Below are 26,063 nucleotides of genomic sequence, written 5' to 3' on the forward strand. Positions count from 1 at the left end.
TGCTTTGTACATAGCCAGGCTGTTCCTGTGGGGGATTGGCACAGGTGTGACTATGGATGGTCAATGCAGGGCTAGTAGGGGTGGCTGCACCCCAACTGGCAGTGTTCCCACCACCACCCCAGGCCCAGCTTGCATGAAGAGTGGGGCCCCTCTCCCTCTCTACATGGAGCAACAGTTTTCCTGCAGTAGAGATCAAGGAAGCCACAAAGTTGTCTGTGTTCAGCTGAGGGAAGAGGTTCCCACGGGAAGCCATTTCAGTGGAGGGCTCCGGGACAGGCATTTCTGTGGCCCTCAGCTATATTGCAACCTAGAGATAAACGACATTGTCTATCTCAGGGTCACAAAGCCTCAGGACAGGGGTGTGATTGGGAGGCAGATCGCATTCCTGCTTGGTCAGGACATGGGGCTGGTGCAGCCCTCTCTGCCTGCGATGGAAACCTCAGCGCATTTCACCACAAGCCCCTGACCAGCCTCATCAGGGTTTGTGCTTCCACTGTCATTGGGGTATCCGAAGGTGAGTTTAGCAGTCCGGCTGCACCCAGCTTCGTCCTCCTTTCCTAGGGTCAGTAGGGAACTCAGGGCACCCAGCATTCCACAGATCAGTCCACCCACAGATCAGCCCACCGCCTGAGACAACAGACAGCCCCTCCCTGTAAACAAAGGTTAAGCACACACACCCTCGGCATCTGGCTCTTACCCGTATTCGCCACCTGCTGGTCTAGACATGGAACTGCACAACCCAATACAAAACCTTTTGACAGAAGTGCACAGTGCTGGGAACCAGGTAAGCTTCCTGAGACCTCCACAATCTCAGCCTTGCAGAAGGTAGTGAGCATGCTAATATGCCCAGCACAGTGCTCTCAACCGGCATTTGAGAAAGCCACTGCACAAAGGCTAACTATAACCAAGGAATTCATACAGAACTTTAGCCCACTGACAGCACCCAGAATTGAAACCAAACAACCATTCACAACATACATTACAGTCACACCCTCAAGGGGGATAATTCTTTTAAAACTCCCGTGCAATGAAAAGTACATTCAAAAATAAGAAGTGAGAGATTCTCTAGATGAGAAAGAATCAATGTAAGAAGTCTGTCAGTATGAGAAAACAGAGTATTTCAACAACCTCAAAAGATTACATTAGCTCTCCAGCAAGAGATACTAACCAAAATGAAAATTCTGAAATTACAGACAAAGAATTTTCAAAATATATATTGTAAGGAAGTTCAATGAGATCCAAGAAAAGGTGAAAAAACCAACATGAAGAAATTAGAGAAACAATTCAGGATATGAGTGAGAAAATTACAAAAAAGAAAATTTGCTAAAAAGATAGATATTAAAAAAAACAGAACTTTTGGAAATAAAAAATGTATTGAAGGAATTACAAAATACAGTTGAAAGACTTAGAAATAGACTAGACCAAGCAGAAGAAAGAAATTTAGCAGAAGACAGGTCTTTTAATTTAACCCAGTCAGACAAAAAGAAAAAAGAATTTTTAAAAATGAGTAAAGCCTTCAAGAAATATGGGAATATGTAAGGTGGCCAATCCTATAAATAATAGGTATTCCTAAGAGAGAAGAAGAAAAAGTAAAAATCTTTTTTTTTTTTTTTTGAGATGAAGTCTCGCTCTGTCGCACAGGCTGGAGTGCAATGGCATGATCTCAACTCACTGCAATCTCCACCTCCTGAGTTCAAGCCATTCTTCTGCCTCAGCCTACTGAGTAGCTGGGATTATAGGCATGCATCACCACACCTGGCTAATTTTTGGATTTTTTTTTTTTTTTTTTGAGATGGAGTCTTACACTGTCACCTGGGCTGCAGTGCAGTGGCCCAATCACGGCTCACAGCAACCTCCGCCTCCCAGATTCAAGCAATTGTCCTGCCTTAGCCTCCTGAGTAGCTGGAACTACAGGCTCCCACCACTACGCCTGGCTAATTTTTTTTTTTTTTTTTTTTGTATTTTTAGTAGAGATGGAGTTTCACTATGTTGGCCAGGCTGGTCTCAAATGCCTGACCTTGTATCCATCTGCCTTGGCCTCCCAAAGTGCTGGGATTGCAGCTGTGAGCCACTGCGCCCAGCCAATGTGTGTACACCCACCGTCACATTAGAACTAACATCCCCCTAGAATGTTATGATGAATATCACAGGGTGTACACCCATGGTATACACCCACTGTGACATTAGGTGTAACATCCCCCTAAAATATTATGAATAATATCACAGGTTGTACACACATCGTGTAACCCACTGTGAAATTAGTAGTAACAATTCCCTAGGATATTACAAATAATATCACCGGTGGTTTACCCACATGGGGTACAACCCCTGTGACATTAGAAGTAACATCATTTTAGGATATTACAAATAATATCACAGGGGGTGTGCACACATGATGGACATCCCCTGTGACATTAGGAATAACATCCCCCCGGGAGGCTGAGGCAAGAGAATCACTTGAAACCGGAAGGCAGAGGTTGAAGTGAGCTGAGATCGCACCACTGCACTCCAGCTTGGGTGGAAGAGCGAAACTCTGTCTCAAAACAAAAAAACAACAAAAAAAGGAATAACATCCCCATAGAATAATAGCACTGACGGTTTACACACATGGGGTACACACCCTGTGACCTTAGAAGTAACTCTCCCTAGGATATTACAAAGAATATCACAGAAGGTGTACACACATAGTGTACAACTCCTGTGACATTAGAAGTAACATCACTTTAGGATATTACGAATAATATCACAGGGGTGTGCACACATAGTGGACATCCCCTGTGACATTAGAAATAACATCCCCCTCGGATAGTATGAATAATATGACAGGGGGTGTACACATCCCCTGTGACATTAGGAGTAACATCCCTCTAGAATATTATGAATAATATCACAGGGCATGTACACACATGGTGTACACCTCCTGTGATATTAGGAGTAACATCTCACTAGAATATGACAATATGACAGGTGGTGTACATATATGGTGTACACAACCTGTGACATTAGTAACATCCACCAAGGATATTACAAATAATATCACAGGGAGTGTACATAGATGGTACCATATGTGTAAACCTCCTGTGACAGTAGGAGAAACATCTTCCTAGCATATTATGAATAATATCTTGGAGCATGTACACACGGTATACAACCCCTGTGACATTAGAAGTAACATCCCCTTTGGGAGGCCAAGGCAGGCAGATTACGAGGTAAGGAGATTGAGACCATCCTGGCTAACATGGTGAAACCCCGTCTCTACTAAAAATATAAAAAATAATTAGCTGGGCGTGGTGGCAGGCACTTGTAGTCCCAGCTACTCGGGAGGCTGAGTCAGGAGAATGGCGTGAACCTGGGAGGTGGAGCTTGCAGTGAGCTGAGATCGCACCACTGCACTCCAGACTGGGCGATGAAGCAAAACTCCTTCTCAAAAAAAAAAAAAAAAAAAAAAGTGACATCCCTTTAAAATATTAGGAATACTATCACAGGTGGTGTACACACACATTGTACACCTTAAGTTACATTAAGATTAACATCCCCCTAGGATGTTACTAATAATATCACAGGTGTATACATATGGTGTACATGCCCTGTGACATTATGAGTTAATGTCCCTGTAGGATATTAGGAATGATATCACCCCCTGTGGTGTACACACATGGTGTACAACCCCTGTTTCATAGGAGTAACATCCACAAAAATATTAGGGATAATATTACCCTAGCATATTACACATAATATCACAGGGGTTGTAAACACACGTTATACAACCCGTGTGACATTAAAGGTAAAATCCCCAGAGGTTATTACGAATAATATAACATGGGGGTGTACACACATAGTGTACACCTTAAGTTACATTAGGAGTAACATCCCCAAGGATGTTACGAATAATATTACAGGGTGTGTAAACACATGGTGTACACGCTCTGTGACATTAGGAGTAACATCCCTTAGGATATTATGAATATTATCATAGGAGGCGTATACACATGGTGTATGCTCCCTGTGACATTAAAAGTAACATTCCACTAGGATATTACAAATAATATCACAGGGGGTGTACACACATGGAGTATTCCCCTTGTGACATTAAGAGTAACATTCCCCTAGGATATTACAAATAATATCACAGGGTGTGCACCTTCCCTGACATTAGGAGTAACATCCCCTTAGGATATTAGGAAGAATATCACAGGGTGTACACCCTCTGTGACATTACAAGTAAAATCCCTTTAAAATATTGTGAATAAGGCCGGGCGCGGTGGCTCAAGCCTGTAATCCCAGCACTTTGGGAGGCCGAGACGGGCGGATCACGAGGTCAGGAGATCGAGACCATCCTGGCTGACACGGTGAAACCCTGTCTCTACTAAAAAAAAATACAAAAACTTAGCCAGGCGAGGTGGCGGGCGCCTGTAGTCCCAGCTACTCGGGAGGCTGAGGCAGGAGAATGGCATAAACCCGGGAGGTGGAGCTTGCAGTGAGCTGAGATCCGGCCAGTGCACTCCAGCCTGGGCGACAGAGCGAGACTCCGTCTCAAAAAAAAAAAAAAAAAAAATATTGTGAATAATATCACAGAATGTGCACCCTCTGCGACATTAGGAGTAACATGCCTCTATGATATTAGGAATAATATAACAAGATGTACACTCCCTGTGATATTAGTAGTAACATTCCCTTATGATATTATGTATAATATTGCAGGATGTACAGCACCTGTGACATTACAAGTAACACTCCATTAGGATATTATGAATAATATTGCAGTGTGTACACCCCCTATGACATTAAAAGTAACATCCCCCAAAATATTATGAATAATATCTCAGAGTGTACACCCTCTGTGACATTCACAGTAACATCCTCCTAAGGTGTTACAAATAATATCACATTGTGTACACCTTCTGTGACATGAGGAGTAACATCTTTTTAGGATATTACGAACAATATCACAAGTTGTACACCCCCTGTGGCATTATGAGTAATATCCCCGTAAGATATTATGAATAATACCTCAGGAAGTATACCCCCTGTGACATTAAGAGTAACATCCCAGTATGATACTATGAATAATATAACAGGGTGTAGACCCACTGTGACATTAGTAGTAACATTGCCCTAGGATATTACAAATAATATCACAGGGTGTACACTCTCTGTGACATTAGGAGTAATATTTGTCTAGGATATTATGAATAATATCACAGTGTGTACACCCCTTGTGACATTAGGAGTAACATCCTCCTAGGATGTTATTTATAATATTACACAGTGTACACATTTGGAGTAACATCCCCCTAGGATATTACGAATAGTATCACAGGGTGTGTAGGTGATCCACCCACGTTGGCTCCCAAGGTGCTGGGATTACAGGTGTGAGCCACCACGCCCAGATGTAAAAATATTTTAAAACCTATTCGAGGAAATAATTCAGGAAAATTTCCCTGGTCTTGCTGAGACGTAGACATAAAAAAAGACTTAGAAGTAAAGAAAGCTCAGAGAACAATATGCCTTGTTGAACTTTGCAAGACAAACCTCAACAAATCATATTGCCATCAGACTATCCAAAGTCACCAAGAAGGAAAAAAATTTTAAAAGCAGCAAGACAACCCCTGTTTCATAGGAGTAACATCCACAAAAATATTAGGGAAAATATCCCCCTAGCATATTATGAATAGTATCACAGGGGTTGTACACACATGTTATACAACCCGTGTGACATTAAAGGTAAAATCCCCAGAGGTTATTACAAATAATATAACACAGGGGTGTACACACATAGTGTACATAGGGTGATTAGTGTCTAATCACCTATAAAGTACTTCATAGTAGAAACCTTACAAGCCAGAAGAGAGTAGGGTCCTATTTTCAGTCTTCTTAAGGAAAAAAACCTGCCAGCCAAGAATATTGTATCCTTCTAAGTTTCATAATAAATGAAGGAGAAATAAAGTCTTTCTCAGACAAGCAAACATAAAAGGGAATTTGTTGCCACTAGACCATCAGATCTACAAGGAATGCTCAAAGTAGTTCTGAACATAGAAATGAAAGGATAGTTGCCACCATAAAAGCACACAAAAGTACAAAACTCACAGATCTTATAAAGTTATTACACAATTGAGACTACAAAGCAACTAGGTAATAATTAACATGACAGAAATAAAACCTCACATATCAATATTAACCTTGCATGTAAATGGACTAAATGTTCTACTTAAAATATACAGGCTGGCAGAATGAATTTTAAAAAAACAACAGGCCAGGTGTTGTGGCTCACACCTGTAATCCCTGCACTTTGGGAGGCTAAGGTGGGTGGATCACCTGAGCTCAGGAGTTCGAGACCAGCCTGGCCAACATAGTGAAATCCCATCTCTACTAAAAATACAAAAAAATTAGCTGGGCATGGTGGCACACATGTACAATCCCAGCTACTTGGGAGGCTGAGGCAGGAGAATCACTTGAACCAAGGAGGTGGAGGTTGCAGTGAGCCAAGATTGTGCCATTGCACTCCAGCCTCGGCAACAGAGTGAGACTTCATCTCAAAAGATAAATAAATAAATAAACAAAAAGAACAACAACAAGATCCAATCATATGCTGCTTACAAGAAACCCACCTAAAGAGTAAAGTCATTTACAGACTTAAAGGAGTGCAAAAAGAAATTCCACACAAATGGAAATCAAAAGTGAGTAAGAGTAGCTATACTTGTATCAGATAAAACATACTTTAAATTAACAACAGTTAAAAAAAAAAAGACAAAGGAGGTCATTATATAATGATAAAGATTTCAACAAGAAGATACAACAATCTTAAATATATATGCACTCAACACTGGTCCACTCAGATTCATAAAACAAATACTACTACACCTAAGAAAAGAGATAGACAACAATACAACAGTACAATAGTAGGGGGACTTCAACATTTCACTTATACCACTAGACAGATCACCAAGACAGAAAATCAATAAATAAACTCTGGATTTAAATTGAAGTCTAGACCAAATGAACCCCATAGATGTTTACAGAACATTCTACCCAACAATGGCAGAATATACATTCTTCTCATCTGTTCATGGAACATTCCCCAAAATAGACCATATCCTTGGCCACTAAGCAAGTCTCAATATATTTTGAAAACTCAAAATCATATCAAATATTTTCTCAGACCATGGTGTAATAAAACTAGAGATCAATGCCAAGAAGAACTCTCAAAACTATATAAATACATGGAAATTTAACAACCTGCTCCTGAATGATCTTTGGGTAAATGATAAAATTAAGATAGAAATTTTTTAACATTTTTATTTTTCCCCTTCTTCTTGAAACAAGGTCTCACTCTGTCACCCACGTTGAAGTGTAATGGCATGATCATAGTTTATTACAGCCTCAAACTCCTAGACTCAAGCGACCCTCCTGCCTCAGCTTCCCAAGTATCTGGGACTACAGGCACATGCCACAATGCCTGGCTAATTTTTTTTTTTTTTTTTTTTTTTGAGACAGAGTCTCACTCTGTCGCCCAGGCTGGAGTGCAGTGGTATAATCTTGGCTCAACACAACCTCTGCCTCCCGGGTTCAAGCAATTCTCCTGCCTCAGTCTCCTGAGTAGCTGGGATTACAGGCATGAGCTGCCATGCCCAGCTAATTTTTGTATTTTTGGTAGAGACAGAGTTTCACCATATTGGTCAGGCTGGTCTTGAACTCCTGACTTCATGATCTGCCTGCCTTGACCTCCCAAAGCGCTGGGATTACAGGTGTGAGACACTGCGCCTGGCCCAATTTATTTATTTATTTTTTTTATAGAGATAGAGTCTTGCCATGTTGCCCAAGCAGGTCTGGAACTTCTGACCTCAAGTAATCCTCCCACCTTCACCTCCCAAAGTGCTGGGATTATAGGTGAGAGCTACTGTGCTCAGCCTAGAAATTTAAAAAATATTTGGAATGAATGAAAGCAGAGACACAACATACCAGAATCTCTGAGATATAGCAAAAGCAGTTGGAAGAGGGAATTTTATAGCATTAAATGCTTACATCAAAAAGATAGAAAGATCTCAAATTAACAACCTAATGTCACACCTGAAGGAACTAGAAAAACAATGGCTTGAACCTGGGAGGCAGAGGTTGCAGTGAGCCGAGATCGCCATTGCACTCCAGCCTGGGCAACAAGAGTGAAACTCTGTCTCAAAAAAAAAAAAAAAAAAAAAAAAAAAAGAAAAAGAAAAAGATCAGAGCAGAACTAAATGATATTGAGGCAAAAAAACAAGAACAAAAACAACAACAACAACAACAACAACAAAATACAATACAAGCTGGGCACAGTGGCTCATGACTGTAATCCCAGCACTTTGGGAGGCCAAGGCAGGAGGATTGCTTGAGCCCAGGAGTTTGAGACCAGCCTGGGCAAGATGATGAAACCCTGTCTCTACAAAAAATACAAAAATTAGCCAGGCGTGATGGCATGTGCCTGTAGTACCAGCTATTCAGGAGGCAGAGGTGGAAGGATGGCTTGAGTATGGGAGGTTGACGTTGCAGTGAGCTGTACTGCACCACTGCATTCCAGCCTGGGTGACAAAGCAAGACCCTGTCTCAAAAACCAACAACAACAATGGATCAATGAAATGAAAAGATTCTTTGAAAATATAAACAAATTGATAGACTGTTAGCTGGATTATCCAAGTAATAAAGAGAGAACATTCATATAAGTACAATCAGAAATGATAAAGGTGATATTACAACTGATACCACAAAAATAAAAAAGATCATCAGAGACTACTATGACTATCTATTATGAGCACAAACTAGAAAATCTAGAAGAAATGGATAAACACCTGGAAACATACAACCTCTCAAAGAATGAACCAGGAAGAAATAGAAAATCCTGAACAGACCAATAATGAGCAGTGAAATTGAATCAGTAATTTTAAAATCTCCCAATAAAAAAGGCCTAGGACCACATGGATTTACAGCCTAATTTTATCAGACTTACAAAGAAGAACTGATACCAGTTCTTCTACTCCTACTGAAACTGTTCCAAAAAATTGAGGAGAAGGGCATCCTCCCTAACTCATTCTATAAAGCTAGTATCACTGTGATATGAAAGGCAGGCAAAGGCACAGCAAAAAAGGAAAAACTAATGCCTATATATATATATATATATATATAGTTGTTGTTTTGTTTTGTTTTGTTTGTTTGTTTTTTGAGATGGAGTCTTGCTCTGTCACCCAGGCTGGAGTGCAGTGGCTCAATCTTGGCTCACTGCAAACTCTGCCTCCCAGGTTCAAGCAATTCTCCTGCCTCAGCCTCCCGAGTAGCTGCACTGCAGGCACCCACAACCATGCCCAGCTAATTGTTGTATTTTTAGTAGAGACGGGGTTTCACCATGTTGGCCAGGCTGGTCATGAACTCCTGACCTCAGGTGATCCGCCTGCCTCGGCCTCCCAAATTGCTGGGATTACAGGCGTGAGCTACCGCACCCAGCCTACCTGCCAATATTCTTGATGAACATAAATGTAAAAATCCTCACCAAAATAGTAGCAAAGGAAATCCAACATCACATTGAAAAGATAATACAACACAATAATTGGGTTTTATTCTAGGGATGCAAGGATGGTTCAACACACACAAATCAATAGGTATGATTCAACATGTAAATAGAATTAAAAACAAAAACCGTATGACCCTCTCAAATGATGCAGAAAAAGCATTTGGTAAAATTCAGCATCCCTTCCTGGTAAAAACCCTCAAACTAACTACCTCAAAATAATAAAAGTCGTATATGACAAACCCACAGACAACATCATACTGAATGGAGAAAAGTTGAAATCATTCCCTTAAGAACTGGAACAAGACAAGGATGCCCACTTTCACCATTCCTATTCACTATAGCACTGGAAGTCCTAGTTAGAGCAATCAGACAAGAGGAAGAAATAAAAGGCATCCACTGCACTCCAGATTGGAGTGCAGTGACACCATCTTGGCTCACTGCAACCTCTCTGCCTCCTGGGAACTCAAGCAATTCTGCCTCAGCCTCCCAAGTAGCTGGGACTACAGGTGTGTGCCACCACACCTGGCTAATTTTTGTATTTTTATTTTTATTTGGGAGACAGAGCTAGACTCCGTCTCAAAAAAATAAAAAATAAAAATAAAAGTAAAAGAAAATGTTATGAACCGAATTCAACAACAGAGATACCTACCTATTCTTTGAAAAGAATGAAGAGGCCTCCCGTTACTACAACATGAAATAAGAGAGCCACCTACTGGTCAAAGTGGTGCAGAGACTTGCCCCTGAGCACCAGAGAAATGGTGATTTTAGTGTTTTATTAACATAACTGAAAAAGTAAGGAATAGAAACACTGTAGTAAAAAACAAAAAAGTAAAAGCATTGAAGAAAGGCCTATTTTCCAAACTTACCTTCACTCTTTCTAAAACCATGGTGTTGAATGTAGGTAATACTGGTACTCATTTATTTAAAGTTCTCTGTATATATTGCACATCCATATATTCCCTCAGTGCTTATTATTTTGTCCTTTTTAACCTGAAAGATGTGCACAAATCTCACAGAATAACTAAATATATTGCCTGCAGTTAAATTACTTTCCAGTACATAGAGTGACTCAGATGGCTAAGAAGCCTGGTTAATAGAGGTTAAATGAAAATGCACTTTAAAATAAAAAGACTATTTTGGTATCATAATAGCATTAAATTAAATATTGGTACTTCTGGAACAGAAAAAAACTGTTAAGACTCCCTCCCTGATGCAAAAGGCTGACAATTTAGTAAGGAAATATATAAGTAGCTTAACAAAGTGTAAAGTAGAGATAGAGTAAGATACGTTTGGGAAGGTACATGGCTACTATATGGTAGAAAACTTGGAATTTCAGGTTGAGTAGCTTGAACCCGGTGAGCTGGTAAGAGCATAGAGAAAAATGACTTGCAGCAAAGTATAAAATTGCTTGGAGAAGGGAGAAACTATATTAAAAAAAGGAAGACCAAAGTTACAGTGGGGTTTTGAAACTCAGCTAAGAAAGAGAAGTGGGAGTTAAGACAAGGAGATGTAGTAGTTTTTACTTACTTTTAAAAAAAATTTTACTTTTCTGAAAGTGAAGTGTGACTTCTAGATGGCATCACCAAGTGTCATGGATAAGCCAATTAAATTAACTTTCCGATTTACTAAAAAAACAGAGAGAGAGACAGGATCTTGCTGTTGCCCAGGCTGGAGTGCAGTGGCACTATCTCGGCTCACTGCAACCTCTGCCTCCGGGGTTTAAGCGATTCTCCTGCCTCAGCCTCGCAAGTAGCTGGGAATACAGGCGCGCCACTACACCCGGCTGATTTTTGTATTTTCAGCAGAGATGGGGTTTCACTCTGTTGGCCAGGCTAGTCTCAAACTTCTGACCTCAGGTGATCCACCTGCCTCGGCCTCCCTAAGTGCTGGGATTACAGGCTTGAGCCACTGCGCCCTGCCAATAAAATGTTTATTTTTTAAAAATAGTAGTTCTGAAGTTGTGCATGACATCTAAAGAGAGTAATGCATTTCCTTAAATACTTTTTTTCTTAGGAATTTAAGCATATTTTCCATGACGTTTTATATAAATGATTGATTACTTCAATCATCATTGAAAAAGTTGGTAAACAAAGGAAAACTTCCCTTTTATCTGTCCCATTTATCACAATTTTTAAAAAGCTTAGGCCGGGCACAGTAGCTCACGCCTGTAATCCCAGCACTTTGGGAGGCTGAGGAGGGCGGATCACAAGGTCGGGAGATCAAGACCATCCCAGCTAACACGGTGAAACCCCATCTTTACTAAAAATACAAAAAAAAAAAATTAGGTGGGCGTGGTGGTGGATGCCTGTAGTCCCAGCTACTCAGCAGGATGGCACCACCGCACTCCAGCCTGGGTGACAGAGCGAGACTCCGCCTCAAAAAAAACAAAAACAACAACAAAAAACCCAAAACTTAAACATACAAATAAGGGATGCTTATTTCCTTGAATAGGAAATAGTTTTGAGGTTTTGTCACCTTTTCTAAGTAAGTAAACAGAAATGGAACAGCTCCAGGGTTGGGAAGTTAGCTAGTTGAGGACTTGATGGGAGAGGGAAGCACTGGGCAAGAGAAGGGAGCTGTCCTTGGAAGATCACATATTTACAATTGATACAACCCCCTTTCCATCTTTCCACCACCCACCATTTCAGGACACATTGTTCCTTTCAAGGCTGTTCTTCATACTCTTTTTTTTCTTTTTTGAGATGGAATTTTTGCTCTTGTTGCCCAGTCTGGAGTGCAATGGCGTGATCTCGGCTCACTGCAACCTCCGCCTCACGGGTTCAAGTGATTCTCCTGCCTCAGCCTCCCGAGTAGCTGGGATTACAGGCATGCGCCACCATGCCCAGCTAATTTTGTATTTCTAGTAGAGACGGGGTGTCTCCATGTTGGTCAGGCTGGTCTCAAACTCCCAACCTCAGGTGATCCACCCACCTCGGCCTCCCAAAGTGCTGGGATTACAGGCGTGAGCCACCATGCCCAGCTTCCATGCTCATTTTTACAGTGCAGGCACAGGGTCACTTCATCAAAATTTCCTAGTACAAATGCTGTGTGCAACAAGTTGGTCTCATATACATTCATTTAAAAAGATCTAACTGAATTTCTGAGTGACTTACCCAGGGAAGGCTTGGTTCTTGAAGCATTTCTACAGAGACCATAGGTTAAAGTTGTCTACCTATATTTTCGGAACCAAAAATTTGATTACACATGATGTAATAACAAGACAATATATCAAAATGTTTCTATTTTTAAAACTTATAAAGGCAGGACCCTTTCTTCAGCTGCACATTCCCTGAGATTTTTCATTAACCTCCCTTTCCAAATTAGAACCCCGAAGTTAACAGTCTTTCTCTCTCCAATGCTCATTTAGTAGTTCACTGGGTCCTACTGATTCTCTTTAACCCAGACCCAATATGCTCCCTCTTCTCTGCTGTCACTGATTCTACCTTGGTTTAAGGCTTTCATTATCTCTCACCAGCACCATACTGTTCTATGTATTTCTTTCTTTTTTATTTGTTTATTTTTTAATAGAGACAGGGTCTTGCTATGTTGGCCAGGTTGGTGTTGAACCCTTGGCCTTAAGCAATCTTCCTGCCTTGGCCTCCCAAAGTGCTAGGATTACAGGTGTGAGCCACCAGGCCCGGCCAGGTATATGTATTTCTATGTTTCTCCCTTCCTCTCAATTCATCCTATATACTACCAACTGAGTAACCTATTTTGAAACCCCATTGTTTAAATTCTTCCATGACTTCTAGGATAAGTTCAAACACTAAGAACAGCATGCTAACCCTTCTGTGATAGCTGTGTGTGTAGTCATCTCTCTCCATCCTTTCATGTAACATCTCATATCCTACTCTCATTGAATGTCATCTCATCCCCCTGAAAAAACTCTACCCTCTCAGGCTTTCTAGGGCTTTGTGGATGCTGTAACTCTGCTTAGAGAGTCATTGCTCATCTCTTAATTCTTATTAACATTTTGACAGTCATCAAAGTTACCAAAAAGTTACCCAATTCAGCAAGACTAGATTAAGTATCTTTGCCTTGTACTCCCACAACATCCTGGGCTTTTACTTCCATAACAATTGAATTTGTACTATAATTTTATCCAAACCTACTGTGAGCAACTTGACAGCAGGACTGTTTATCTCCTAGAATAGTATTTGCCACCCATTAGATGTTCAAAAAAATTTTCTGATACCCCTTGAAAATGGGACTTACTGGTCACAATGGATATTGCATTTTATTTGTAGTTTCTCTCATGTCCCCAGTACAATCCCTCCCCTTCTAATCTATCCTGCATACTTGTCAGTCCAAACCTCATCACATTGCTTCTATCAAGGTCCTTCCTTCCTCAGAAACTTTGTTCTCCCTATTGTCTATGACAGCGGCCCAAACACTTTGTATAATTTCAAAAATTATACTATCTGTTTGGATCTACTTCATCTGTTTTATTTCCAGTCCATGTCCTCCCTTACTTCTGGTCACTTCAAATATTGTCTTCACTTTTCTTTTTTTTTTTTGAGACAGAATCTCGCTCTGTCGCCCAGGCTGGAGTGCAATGGCGTGATCTTGGCTCACTGCAATCTCCTGGGTTCAGGCGATTCTCCTGCCTCAGCCTCCTGAGTAGCTGGGATTACAGGCATGTGCCACCATGCCTGGCTTATTTTTGTACTTTAGTAGAGATGGAGTTTCACCATGTTGGTCAGGCTGATTTTGAAATCCAGACCTCCTGATCCACCTGCATTGGCCTCCCAAAGTGCTGGAATTACACACCTGAGCCACCATGCCCTGCCTGTCTTCACTTTTTCTCCTGATGTCTCATCCATCCTTTCGAGACCCTATTCAACATCATTTCCTGAACTGAAGTCTTCTTTGGCTCTTCAAACACATATTAAGCATATAATTTACCACTTACTTGGGCACTTACATGTCATCTTACTTGAATGCAACAATTTCCATTCCTAAAATATAGTGTTATTTAAGGTGACAACAGAGCCTATGGGAGTAGGTCATGTTTTCCACAATCAAAAGTTCTCTTGGCATGTAGGTAAAAGTGGCCCAGCACCTTTTTAAAGATGGTTGTCCCATAGATTGACACGAGATCCTGCTCCAGGACACTTCTCTAACGCACTGAATTAACCTGGAGACAAACAATGTGTGCCTTCACAAACTCATATTCTGCTTTAACAAGGCCTTCTATTTATTTTTTGAACATCTTAACTCTCAATAAAATACTAAGATCCAACCAAAAAGATTATTTGATGATGTGAAGCACAAACACCATATTAGGCCAGTAGAAATAGCTGTTTTGATATCTGGAAAAGCTTTTCTGCACCCTTAAATTACTCCATGGGTATTCCTGGTTACTCTAACTACTGAACGGTTTTATTTATTTATTTATTTATTTATTTATTTTTGAGATGGAGTTTCGCTCATATTGCCCAGGCTGGAGTGAATGGTGCGATCTCAGCTCACCGTAACCTCTGCCTCCCAGGTTCAAGCGATTCTCCTCCTGCCTCAGCCTCCCGAGTAGCTGGGATTACAAGCATACGCCACCACACCCGGCTAATTTTGTATTTTTAGTGGAGACAGGGTTTCTCCAGGTTGGTCAAACTGGTCTCGAACTCCTGACCTCACGTGATCCGCCTGCCTCGGTCTCCCAAAGTGCTGGGATTACAGGCGTGAGCCACCATGCCCGGCCATTTTTATTTTTATTTTTGAGTTTCTCTTGCCACAAGTAGAGCTTGAAAATTGCAGTTCAAAGCAAAATGTAAAATGCTTTAGAATCTCATCACTTGCCAGTTCTGTGACTGGACACAGTATTTAATTTCTCTTTCAGTTTCTTCATTTATAAAGGGGGAAGAGTAATACATATTTTGTAGGATTGTTGTGAGAATTATCAACAATATATGTAAAATAACTAACACAGTGCCTGGCATATAATAGGTGGTCAGAAAATAGCAACTATTATACTAAATTTAGTTTATTTTTTTGATGTATCATACTGAGTTATGAAAGCCATATTAGATAGAACATTTACTATTCTAATGCAAACTCCCTAATTATCATACTAACAATTTCTGGTGACCTCATAAAATAAAAAAACACAATTACTATTGTCATTAATATGATCTTTAATAAACGGAATAATGCACCATTTTACAGCAAGCCTTTTTAAACCTAAAGAACTGCCTTAAAATCTCCTTCTCCAATGTCTCTGTATCAATACAATCTTTTTATTTAGGTTTATATATATCAAAGCATTTACTTACACTTATTCATAGAAAACTCTTTAGTGGCTTAATGTCAGCTTTCATAGTGGCATCCATAGATAATACAAAAGAAAAGTGATTTGCTTTATTTTATACTCACACTGATCCATCAAACACAACTTATACAGCATAGCAAGGCTTCAGACAGCTTATACAAAAGCAAAATAACTGAAATTATTCATAAAGTCATATATGATAGTCTATCTGTAATGTAAGAGCAAAACACACCAACAAAAGATACCCGTTAACAAGAAAGAGGGTTCTGAGGAAGTGGGAGTATTTTCTAGCCTTTCTTTTTCCAGAAAAGCATCCTCAGAAATGAATACTCTGTAGCTTATGTTTCTCCTGTCCATTCAGAAAAAGCATGGCAGCTACACATCTCCATGTTTCAGCTACTACAACACCCTAAGAGTTAGTGTATTTTACAATATCCATGTATCTTTATTTGAAAAATTATCAACAGAAAACTGAGGATGATTCCAGCTTACATAAACACTGATACAATATAATCTCTATGGAAATGAAATAACAAGGCATACAAAAATTGCTTAAATAAATAAATGTGGCCAGAAAAGGAAAAGCCACAGAAGTCAAGCAATTCAATGTTAAACTGGGACCTATCTATCTTTGAATTGCATCTTTTAGTAATTTTTATTACTGTTAAGCTTCTTTAAAAATATGTTTCCTTTACATACTTAAGAGGATTGGTAACAAGGTGAAGAGCCTGAGACAAGAGATTGGTTACAGATAACTTCCTAGGATTTTAAGTATATAGCATACCAGTTTAGAGCTTGAACTTGTCTGATTCAAAGAAAAATTCTGTTTGACTCTGACAATGTGATAAATAGAGGTTATTTTCTCAAAACCATCCAAGCTATTACTAAAGTTATAAAATATTTAGTTCACTTTTAGAAGGCTTTATAACGTTAAAATGTCTCTTGAGAAAATCCTATCTGAGAGGAACTACTTTACTAAGTTCTCTTATTAAAAACAAAATGAAACAATTTGTCCCATATCATGTATGATCATTTGACCAAAGAACAGAAATGTAAATCGTTTTAAGTCAGTGCTTCAACTCTAAAGACCTAAATTTGTTGCAACATATAGCCAATTAGTTGAATCATTCCCTCTGTTCAGTAATTACAGAACTGGGCAACTTTTTATGATTAATGAAATCTGATAATATATCTATGTGAAAAAGTCAAATAAGATGAAACATTAAATGAACTGTGCAACAAACACTTTAAATATTCAACTGGATCTAATTGCTTACTTGCTACCAATTGAACTTTTTCAGTGTACAAAGGGAAGAAAGGGGCCCTGAGTTTTTAAGTAATATGTCTGTAGAATGAATCTAAAACACGAAGATGTTTCTGAAATCTAAAGGTACAAATAAAATGGATAAAACCCACATGTTGCCTTTTAAAACTGAAAAACAAATCAAGTTGTAGTTTCAAATACAGTAATTTGCTTAAAAATTCAGTCATAAACTGGACACCCTAATGATGTAATTTGGTTCTGAAGATTCCTTCTCTCTTACCCAGATTTTAAAATGGGTTTCAAGTTGTTTTAAAAATGAATGTGTATGTTTACAATGTTTAATAGTAACACTACAAACATCACAGTAATAACAGAATTGGAATTTTAAAGATATGATAGATTTATTTTGAGCCTGGTTTTAATATACAGCATAAAGTCTTCTGAAGTACTTTCAAATGTATCTGCCATGAGATAAATTTCTAAGTTTTTCTCTATATGCACACTCAACTTAAATCAGTCACCTAAAAGTTAAATGAAAGTTGTATAGTCCAGTCTATGTTGCAAAATAATAAGTATTTCAAAAGTGGTCTACAAAAATGTCCATAGATAATACCTGATTAATGTAGGGTATGCTTTTGAAAGTTAATCTTGCATTTAATGTTTAATATTTGACACAAAAAATAAGTAGAAGGTTGTAGCTCAATCATAAAACTAAGCTTGCTGCAATATAAGTTAAACAATTTTAATGGCAAAATGATATACAATTCTGTATGCATGGCTTTTTAGCTATAACTAATGAGAATATAAAGTCATAAAATTCCACAATAGAAAATGTTAGATAATACAAAAATTAAGTGCTGATTTGCTGGTAGTCTGATGGTTTAATCCACTTTCAAATAGAAACATCTTAACTCTCGATTCTATCAAACTATCAAACTATTACTTAACTGGAGTAATGAATTTGAATATAAAAGAAGATATAATTTTATGTTCTTAAATATAAAGTCATTAAAATAGGACTGAGGAGAAAGAGCTTAAGCAATTTTATCTGAAGAACCGAGACTGAAGTGTTCATTGAGAGGCCTGAAGTATACTGAAGACTAAGAATATTGGGGATGATGACCAGCTGCTCTCTTTTTTGTCCTACTGGGTAAAAAAAAAAAATTTAAAATCAAAGAGGAGGGAGACAGGATATAAAGAAAACTTTCCTGACACAGACTACAAATCAGATAACTGAGGTTTGGAGTAAGTCAGACATAAACTATGAGGTGATTTTTTTTTTTTTTTTTTTTTTTTTTTTTTGCGATGGAGTCTTGCTCTGTTGCCCAGGTTGGAGTGCATTGGCGCGATCTCGGCTCACTGCAACCTCCGCCTCCCTGGTGCAAGCGGTTCTCCTATCTCTGCCTCCCGAGTAGCTGGGACTACAGGCACGTGCCACCATGCCTGGCTAATTATTTGTATTTTTAGTAGAGATGGGGTTCGTGTTAGCCAGGATGGTCTGAGTCTCCTGACCTCGTGATCCACCCGCCTAGGCCTCCCAAAGTGCTGGGATTACAGGCCTCAGCCACTGCGCCCGGCCTATGAGGTGATTTAAGGAAAGTAATGGGAAGGTGCACTTAAATGCCCTGTGATTTCCTCTTTTCTTTGTTAATCTGGAAACTTGTAGAAAGGCCTTCTCTTGACAACAAATTTTATGTAACTAGCTCAAACAGTGATTTGCCAGATTTACTTAATCAAGGAACATATTTAGGAGGGAATCATGCAAGGTAGTTTTGGGTAAAGTTTGCACAGTTCATAATCTAAAAGTTAAAATGCAACCTTATATGCTGAAGAGTAAACTGCCAGTAAACAGTATATTTAGAAAACATTGCATTCTGAAAAAGTCTTCTGGCGTTTATGTGGGAGTGTTACAATTTCTAGAATGACTGGTCTAGATAATCAATATGTGTGTACAGATTCTAACTTTAATAAGTTAGCTGGGAAGATAAAGCAATGTATGAAGCAATCTGTGAATAGTTACATAATAACCTGCACATAACAGGCAGTAAATTCAACATAACTTTAAAAAATATTGTATAGAAATATAATCTCAAATTCTAGTAGTTAATGATCTCCAATAAAATATTCATGTCCATAAATATGAAAAAAGGAAAAGAAAAGTTCATTGAAATATTTTTCCATTTTAAATGGCTTTCAGGAGGCACTTAAAAAGACTGGAAATTTCAGTGTAACAGCTACAGCCTACCAATTCCATTTGGCTGTAGAAGTCAAATTTGAAAATAATTTTTTAAAAAACTTGCCAATTTTTTTGTGAAAATTCCCACTGAAGCCCACACTTAAGTGTTCCTTTCTCTCTTTAAATATTTTCACATTCAGAACCAATGCACATTTTCTGGAACAAGTGGATACATGTAAAGAAGCTATACTAAACTGTTTTATAAAAAAGACATTATCCTTGTATCCTTCCTATAGCCTACTCAATTAGTTCTATGGATTAGTAAATTTTCTAAAGTTATTAAAAGCAGAAGTCCTGAAGATGGATTCAAAGGACTGATGAAACTGAAATTCTCTGTTAAATTAATTCCCCCAAATCTATTATGGAATCAGTTTAGGGAAAGGTCTCTGTTCCCAAAAGCTATCTTAACTTTTTCCTTAAAATTTACCTTACCATTAGTTCTGCAATTTAAGAATGTTAGGAATCAAGTGAAATGATTTTAAGATTCATGATGGGAGATACAGGATTGAGTTTTGTCTTGAATTAGTAATTATTTCTCAAGCAACAATCAGCATAGATATGTCTACATATCTTATATTTGCCTAACTTCCCAAATCATTAAGGTATGTGGTTTGGCTTACCTTATATATACAAATACAATTGTATATATAAATTGTCATTTGTGTATATACAAATGACAATTGTGCGAGTATAGTGACTGAATTTTTATTTTTATTTTTTGAGATGGAGTCTCACTCTGTCGCCCAGGCTGGAGTACAGTGGCGTGATCTCAGCTCACTGCAACTGCTGCCTCTTGGGTTCAAGCAATTCTCCTGCCTCACCCTCCTGAGTAGCTGGGACCACAAGTGCCCACCACCACGCTTGGCTAATTTTTTAAAAATATTTTTAGTAGAGATGGAGTTTCACCATCTTGGCCAGGCTGGTCTTGAACTCCTGACCTTGTGATCCACCCGGCTCGGCCTCCCAAAGTGCTGGGATTATAGGCGTAAGCCACTGTGCCTGGCCTGAATTTTTAAAATAAATGTTAGCCCGTAACACATCCTGTCATATGGCATATAGGCAGTGTGGTATGGATGAAAGAGATGTGGAGAGAGGTAGACATCGACTGAAATCCCAGCTTTGTCTATTACTAGATATGGACCTTGGGCATATTACTTAGTTTCTCTTAGCTTCAATTTCCTCATCTGTAAAATGGGAATATTAATTACAATGCTCATATGGTTGTTCTGAGTTTAAAAGAAAGAGCATATGTATATTTCGGCATTCAGTATGTGCCTTCTCGTAACTTCCTACACGGGTAACAGTGTTTTTTATTTATTTATTTATTTTTTTTTTTTGCCAATTATGCATTTGGAAAGTTTTAAGAATTTACAATTAAGTAATTTTTGTCTAAACGTAATTCAAATCAAGTTCTTTCAGTGACCTAATTCTGGTATACAGTTAGGATTTTGTTAAGGGAACTAATATTAGACTTTACCTATTATGATGCTTTTAAGGTTACATTACCATCCAGTGAAATAAATTTTAATATTTTTAGTTGAATGATCTTTTATTCAAAAGACCTGCTTTTCTACATGTAAAATTTTGTGATAGCAGTTAAATGTCAACTTTAAGAAACATTTATTATCAGATGAGTATTAGCATATAAGTAATTAACTTAATTTTGCTTGCTTGTATATTACAGATTTTAACAGTCTGATGTACAATTTAATTTAAAATTTATTAAAATGATATATACTCTCCACCTTTCCTACTTTTTCAGGAGTTTACTAAGAAAAACTGGTGAAAGGAAATTATTTGTTTTAAACATGCTTGAATGAAATAAACTATTCAGTTATTTTAATCTGGCATATTAATTTTTAAAGCATTTTATTATAATTTTCCCAATATTAAAAAATGTTGGAAAACCTACAATCAACTGGCCCAAATACAAATATAGCAGAACGTAAGATCACTCTTCTGGCAGGAAAAGATCCGTTAGACCTCAAATGGTTATTTACCCTCAATGCTTCAAACTGGAGAAGGAATATAATTTATTTTGATTCAAAGTTGTCCTACAAATATTTGAAAGGAATATCCTAAAATGCATGTGAAAGATATTTAAAGGCAAGAGAACTAAGTGAAAATGTACTAGGAAAGATACAAATAATTTGTTAATAGAATAATAACTGTGAAAAAAATTATGTGCCAGAAGACTGAAAATCGGTTAAGGTGCTGAATCAAGAGAAGGGCCAATAAAACACAAAGCGTGGAAATCTTGGGCACTAACAAGATAATCTTAATTCTAAGAATCCAGAACAGTGTTCAGCAATCCAGCTGAATAAATGGTAGGTACAGTAACATCTAACTTGTAAGATCACAGCACATGGCAAATGAGAAGGCTTATATACAAGTAAATCACAAATGACAGAAAATTGGGAAATTTAGGCTGTCTTTAGCTAAGTGATGAGATAGAGGAATACGAGTGAAAAAATACTGTTCAGGAGATAAAAACATAAATCAGAAATTTGGTGATTTGTGTTTTCCTCTTAACCTTTTAATCCCTGGAACTATCTTAGAACTTAACTATATAACATTTACTAAGTACTCTGATAATAAAAAAAAAAAATTTTTTTTAAAGTGAAATCATCAGTTTGTAAATAGAAAATAATTTCTGTTTAGAAAAAAGTCCATTATTTGACAGAAAGTGCTTTATTAAAAAAAATGCAGAGTTTGTTTTAGAGAAGATTATAAGTAATGAAAGAAGCAAAGGAGGCTTTTAAAAATAACATGATTTCAAGTCATGTTATTACTAAAAGGTATACTCTAATGTAAATAATAAATGTTGCTCACATATCAAAGATAATGTGAAAAACTGGCAAAAGGAAAAATTATGAAAATAGGATTAAGGAAGATAACACAATTTTGAAAAGACAGAAGTTTAGTCTCAGTCTGCTCAAAAAAGTTAGGTTTGACAGCAGCCCTTCCTTCATGGGGACTTGGCATGCCACTTGAATGATTTTTCCTCACAGTGTTTTAGGTCATGGGAAGAGGAATCATTTTCAGATAAAGTCACCAGTCTTCGCTTGGGAACAGGGTAAAAGATACTAGAGGTTCAGAACTATAAATTACTTCTGAAGTTATAATAAACAGTAAGTATAATTTTATGAGTCAAAGATGGCCTATTCAGAGAATGAAAGCTATAACACTATTTTGTCTTAACCATTTATTTTCCTACTTAAAAATTCCATAAGTATAGCTCTATAAGCTTACCAATAAAAATGTATTCTTAAATAAATGAACATGGATCATGAACATACATAGAAAAATAAAATAAAATGGGAAATGGCTAATATTTGATGTCCTGTACTTTGTTCTAGTCTCTCTTATGAACTCCCAAAACCAGAAGCAAATAAGTTTATTAAAATGCCTGGAAGGAAACATTCAGGATGTGGAAGGTTAAAAGAAATGGCATTTCAAATCAGGTTTTGGTAGTTCCTTCTTTAGAGCCCTTTCAGACAGTGTTTCTGTATTCTCCATGATAAGGAGAGAGAAAGTAAGAAATCAGGTAGCTGCTTCTCCTGTGCAAAATTCACTGTCATAGAACTGACCTTCAAAAGTATGGGAGATGGGGCAGAAAAGTGTTTATATTATGGAAGAATATGTGCCCTGTTAGGAAGAGAGCTTACAAGAAAGCTTATTTGTGGCCTATAAACTATTGCACATTCAAACAAAACACAAGAGAAAAGATGTCCAACAAGATAATATGTTCAGGAACGTATCAACATAAAAACTAGCTTGTGCCCAGAAATAAAACATGGATACCAGATACCACTGCAGTCAAACCTGTCTTAATTTGCTTCTGTTTTAATGACCTTAAGAAACTGGTCCAAACTGATTATCAGCAATACATTGTTTTTGCTTTTTTTCTTAAAAAAATATTTTGAGACCACTTTTGATACACACACATATAACTCTGTGGTCATAACAGACAAATATAACTTTAGCGAGACTAAACAAAAGTGCAAAACTTAAAAAACAAAATTTAAAAATATGGAAGCATAAGCTAAATTTTTCTGCATAGCTGAAATCTATTTAAAGCAAGTCCTTGTTGCAGGGGTGGGAGGGGGTGCTGACAGGAGGATAAAGCAGTTTTTTTTTTTTTTTTTTAACATCTTCTGCATGTTTAAATGATGCAAAAAATAATTTCACTCCATAGGCTTGAAAACATTTCACAGACAGTTCATTCCTATATCTTTAGACACCATGGTTGTGGCAGTGCCTCCTTCTGCAAGGTAAACAGCAGTGCTGGATTTGGAATGAACTGCCCTGTTACTGCCATTGTTGTTGACTTCACAGTCCAGTGATTCAGTGGAGATGACCCAGGTGGAGGGGCGCCACCGCTTAAGAGAATAGGGAGTTTTCACACGTTTCTTGATCTTTTCACCTGATCCTGATTTGCCATCTTGTGTTGACTCACCTACTGAAAATAAAAGGGCAGAAAAATGAACTATTTAACAGACTTAAGAAATAAAGGGTGAGGGATGTAACTCAAGAAAAGGTCAAACTAATGTCTCAGGAGGGTGCTAATGAACATTTCTTGAAATTCATAATGCCAGGCAATGTTTTTCTAGGCAAAGCTTAACCAACTTATTTTTGAGACTCTTTAACCCAAATCTTTTAATAACTGATTGACTTATTCTATAAGTCAAGGATAAACACACACACACACACACACACACACACACACACACACACACAATCAGAGGAGAACACTTAAAGTTCTCAGCTGTATTCTCAAATCTTCTGGTTTTGGTAGAGATCTTAACTTGGTAAAATGTATTTAATCATTGTATTTAATGCTCAAGGTGGATCAAAAAAAAATTTTTTTTTTGGGGACTGAGTCTCACTCTGTAGCCCAGGTTGGAGTGCAGTGGCATGATCTTGACTCACTGCAACCTCTGTCTCCCAGGCTCAAGCGATTCTCATGCCTCAGCCTCTTGAGTAACTGGGACTACAGGCGCATGCCACCATGCCCAGCTAATTTTTTGTATTTTAGTAGAGACGGGGGGTTTCACCATCTTGTCGAGGGTGGTCTTGAACTCCTGAGCTCAGGCAATGTGCCCGACTCAGCCTCCCTAAGTGCTCGGGTTATAGGTGTGAGCCACCATGCCCGGCCTGGATCAAACTTTAAAGGCACCTGGCGTACAATATTTTTCGGAAGAATGACAGAAATATTAGAGTACAAATATTTTAGTAATTTCCTCTTCCTATATCTGACAAGATTTCTTTTTTTTTTTTTTTTTGAGACAGAGTTTCACTCTTGTAGCCAGGCTGGAGTGCAATGGCATAATCTCAGATCACCGCAACCTCCGCCTCCCGGGTTCAAGCGAGTCTCCTGCCTCAGCCTCCCAAGTAGCTGGGATTACAGGCATGCACCATCATGCCTGGCTAATTTTGTATTTTTAGTAGAGATGGGGTTTCTCCATGTTGGTCAGGTTGGTCTTGAACTCCTGACCTCAGGTGATCCGCCCGCCTCAGCCTCCCAAAGTGCTGGGATTACAGGCATGAGCCACCACGCCTGGCCTATCTGACAAGATGTCTTACTGACTCAGAGTCCTGCAATAAGGGTCTGTCAACTGGTCTATAATATAAGCCGCTCAAGCAAGGGACTATATTTTACTGATTGTTTTTTGAAACCTGTATCCTTCTTTCAAACACATTTTGTAGCCCTAGAGAAAAATAAAACATAACTTTTTTTCATAAATGCCTTAGTCTAAAAAAGAAATCGGCTGAGTGCAGTGGCTCATGCCTGTAATCCCAGCACTGTGGGAGACTGAGGTGGGTGGATCACCTCAGGTCAGGCGTTCGAGACCAGCCTGGCCAACATGGCGAAACCCTTCCTTTACTAAAACACAAAAATTAGCAGGGCATGGTGGCGCATGTCTGTAATCCCAGCTACTCAGGAGGCTGAGGCAAGAGAATCGCTTGAACCTGGGAGACAGAGGTTGCAGTGAGCCGAGATTATGCCATTGCATGATCCAGCCTGGATGACAGAGTAAGATTGTCTCAAAAAAAATTAATTAATTAATTAAAATAAATCATTTTGTATAACAATAACTTACAGATTTTGGTGAGCTCCCCTGTTTTGTGTTGCAATCCCTTTAGGGCAAGAAATCAAACATCAGTTTAAGTTATTTAAGATGCTACAGGGCTCATAGTACCATAGTATAGGTATGGAGTCCCAGCTACTTGGGAGGCTGAGGCGGGAGGATGACCTGAGCCCGGGTGGTTGAGGCTTCAGTGAGCCATGATCTTGCCACTGCACTCCAGCCTAGGCAACAGTAAGACCTTGTCTCAAAAAAAAAAAAAAAAAGTATAGGTATGTGAGAGACTCAATACATAACTCTTGAAAAAGATGATACTAAGAAACTAAGAAGAATCTTACAATTTTTTTTTTGTTGTTGTTTGTTTTTCAGAGTCTCTGTCTCTTGTACAGGCTGAAGTACAGTGGTGTGATTATGGCTCACTACAGCCTTGAACACCTGGGCTCAAGTGATCCTCCTGCCTCAGCCTCCCAAGTAGCTAGAACTACAGGCGCTCACCACCACACCAAACTAAGTTTTAAATTTTTTGTAGAGATTGGGTTTTGCTATGTTGCCCAGGCTAGTCTTGAACTCCTGGCCTCAAGTGATCCACCCACCTCAGTCTTCCACAGCACTAGGATTACAGGCGTGAGCCACAGCGCCCAGCCTACAGTTTCTTTATAGTAATTTTTCTGAAA

At 38.4% G+C, this 26,063-nt stretch overlaps 2 protein-coding genes across 5 annotated transcripts in view; one reads left to right on the forward strand and one right to left on the reverse strand.

Annotated features, from left to right (window-relative positions):
- SUMO1 (small ubiquitin like modifier 1) overlaps positions 1 to 26,063 on the forward strand; it is a 1,087,495-nt gene that overhangs the window by 670,124 nt on the left and 391,308 nt on the right. The gene's annotated exons all lie outside the window — the stretch shown is intronic.
- Positions 15,649 to 26,063, reverse strand: part of BMPR2 (bone morphogenetic protein receptor type 2) — a 207,977-nt gene continuing 197,562 nt past the window's right edge. For 2 of the 3 annotated variants that reach the window (XM_050750816.1, XM_050750814.1), the window contains one exon: positions 15,649 to 23,762. In XM_050750816.1, the coding sequence (XP_050606773.1) occupies positions 23,512 to 23,762 (251 nt within the window). In that variant the 3' untranslated portion in view covers positions 15,649 to 23,511. The remainder of the gene's footprint in view (positions 23,763 to 26,063) is intronic. The other variant, XM_050750815.1, reaches the window with a different exon arrangement.

Source organism: Macaca thibetana, chromosome 12, assembly GCF_024542745.1.
Source record: "Macaca thibetana thibetana isolate TM-01 chromosome 12, ASM2454274v1, whole genome shotgun sequence".
Classification (NCBI taxonomy): Eukaryota; Metazoa; Chordata; class Mammalia; order Primates; family Cercopithecidae; genus Macaca; species Macaca thibetana.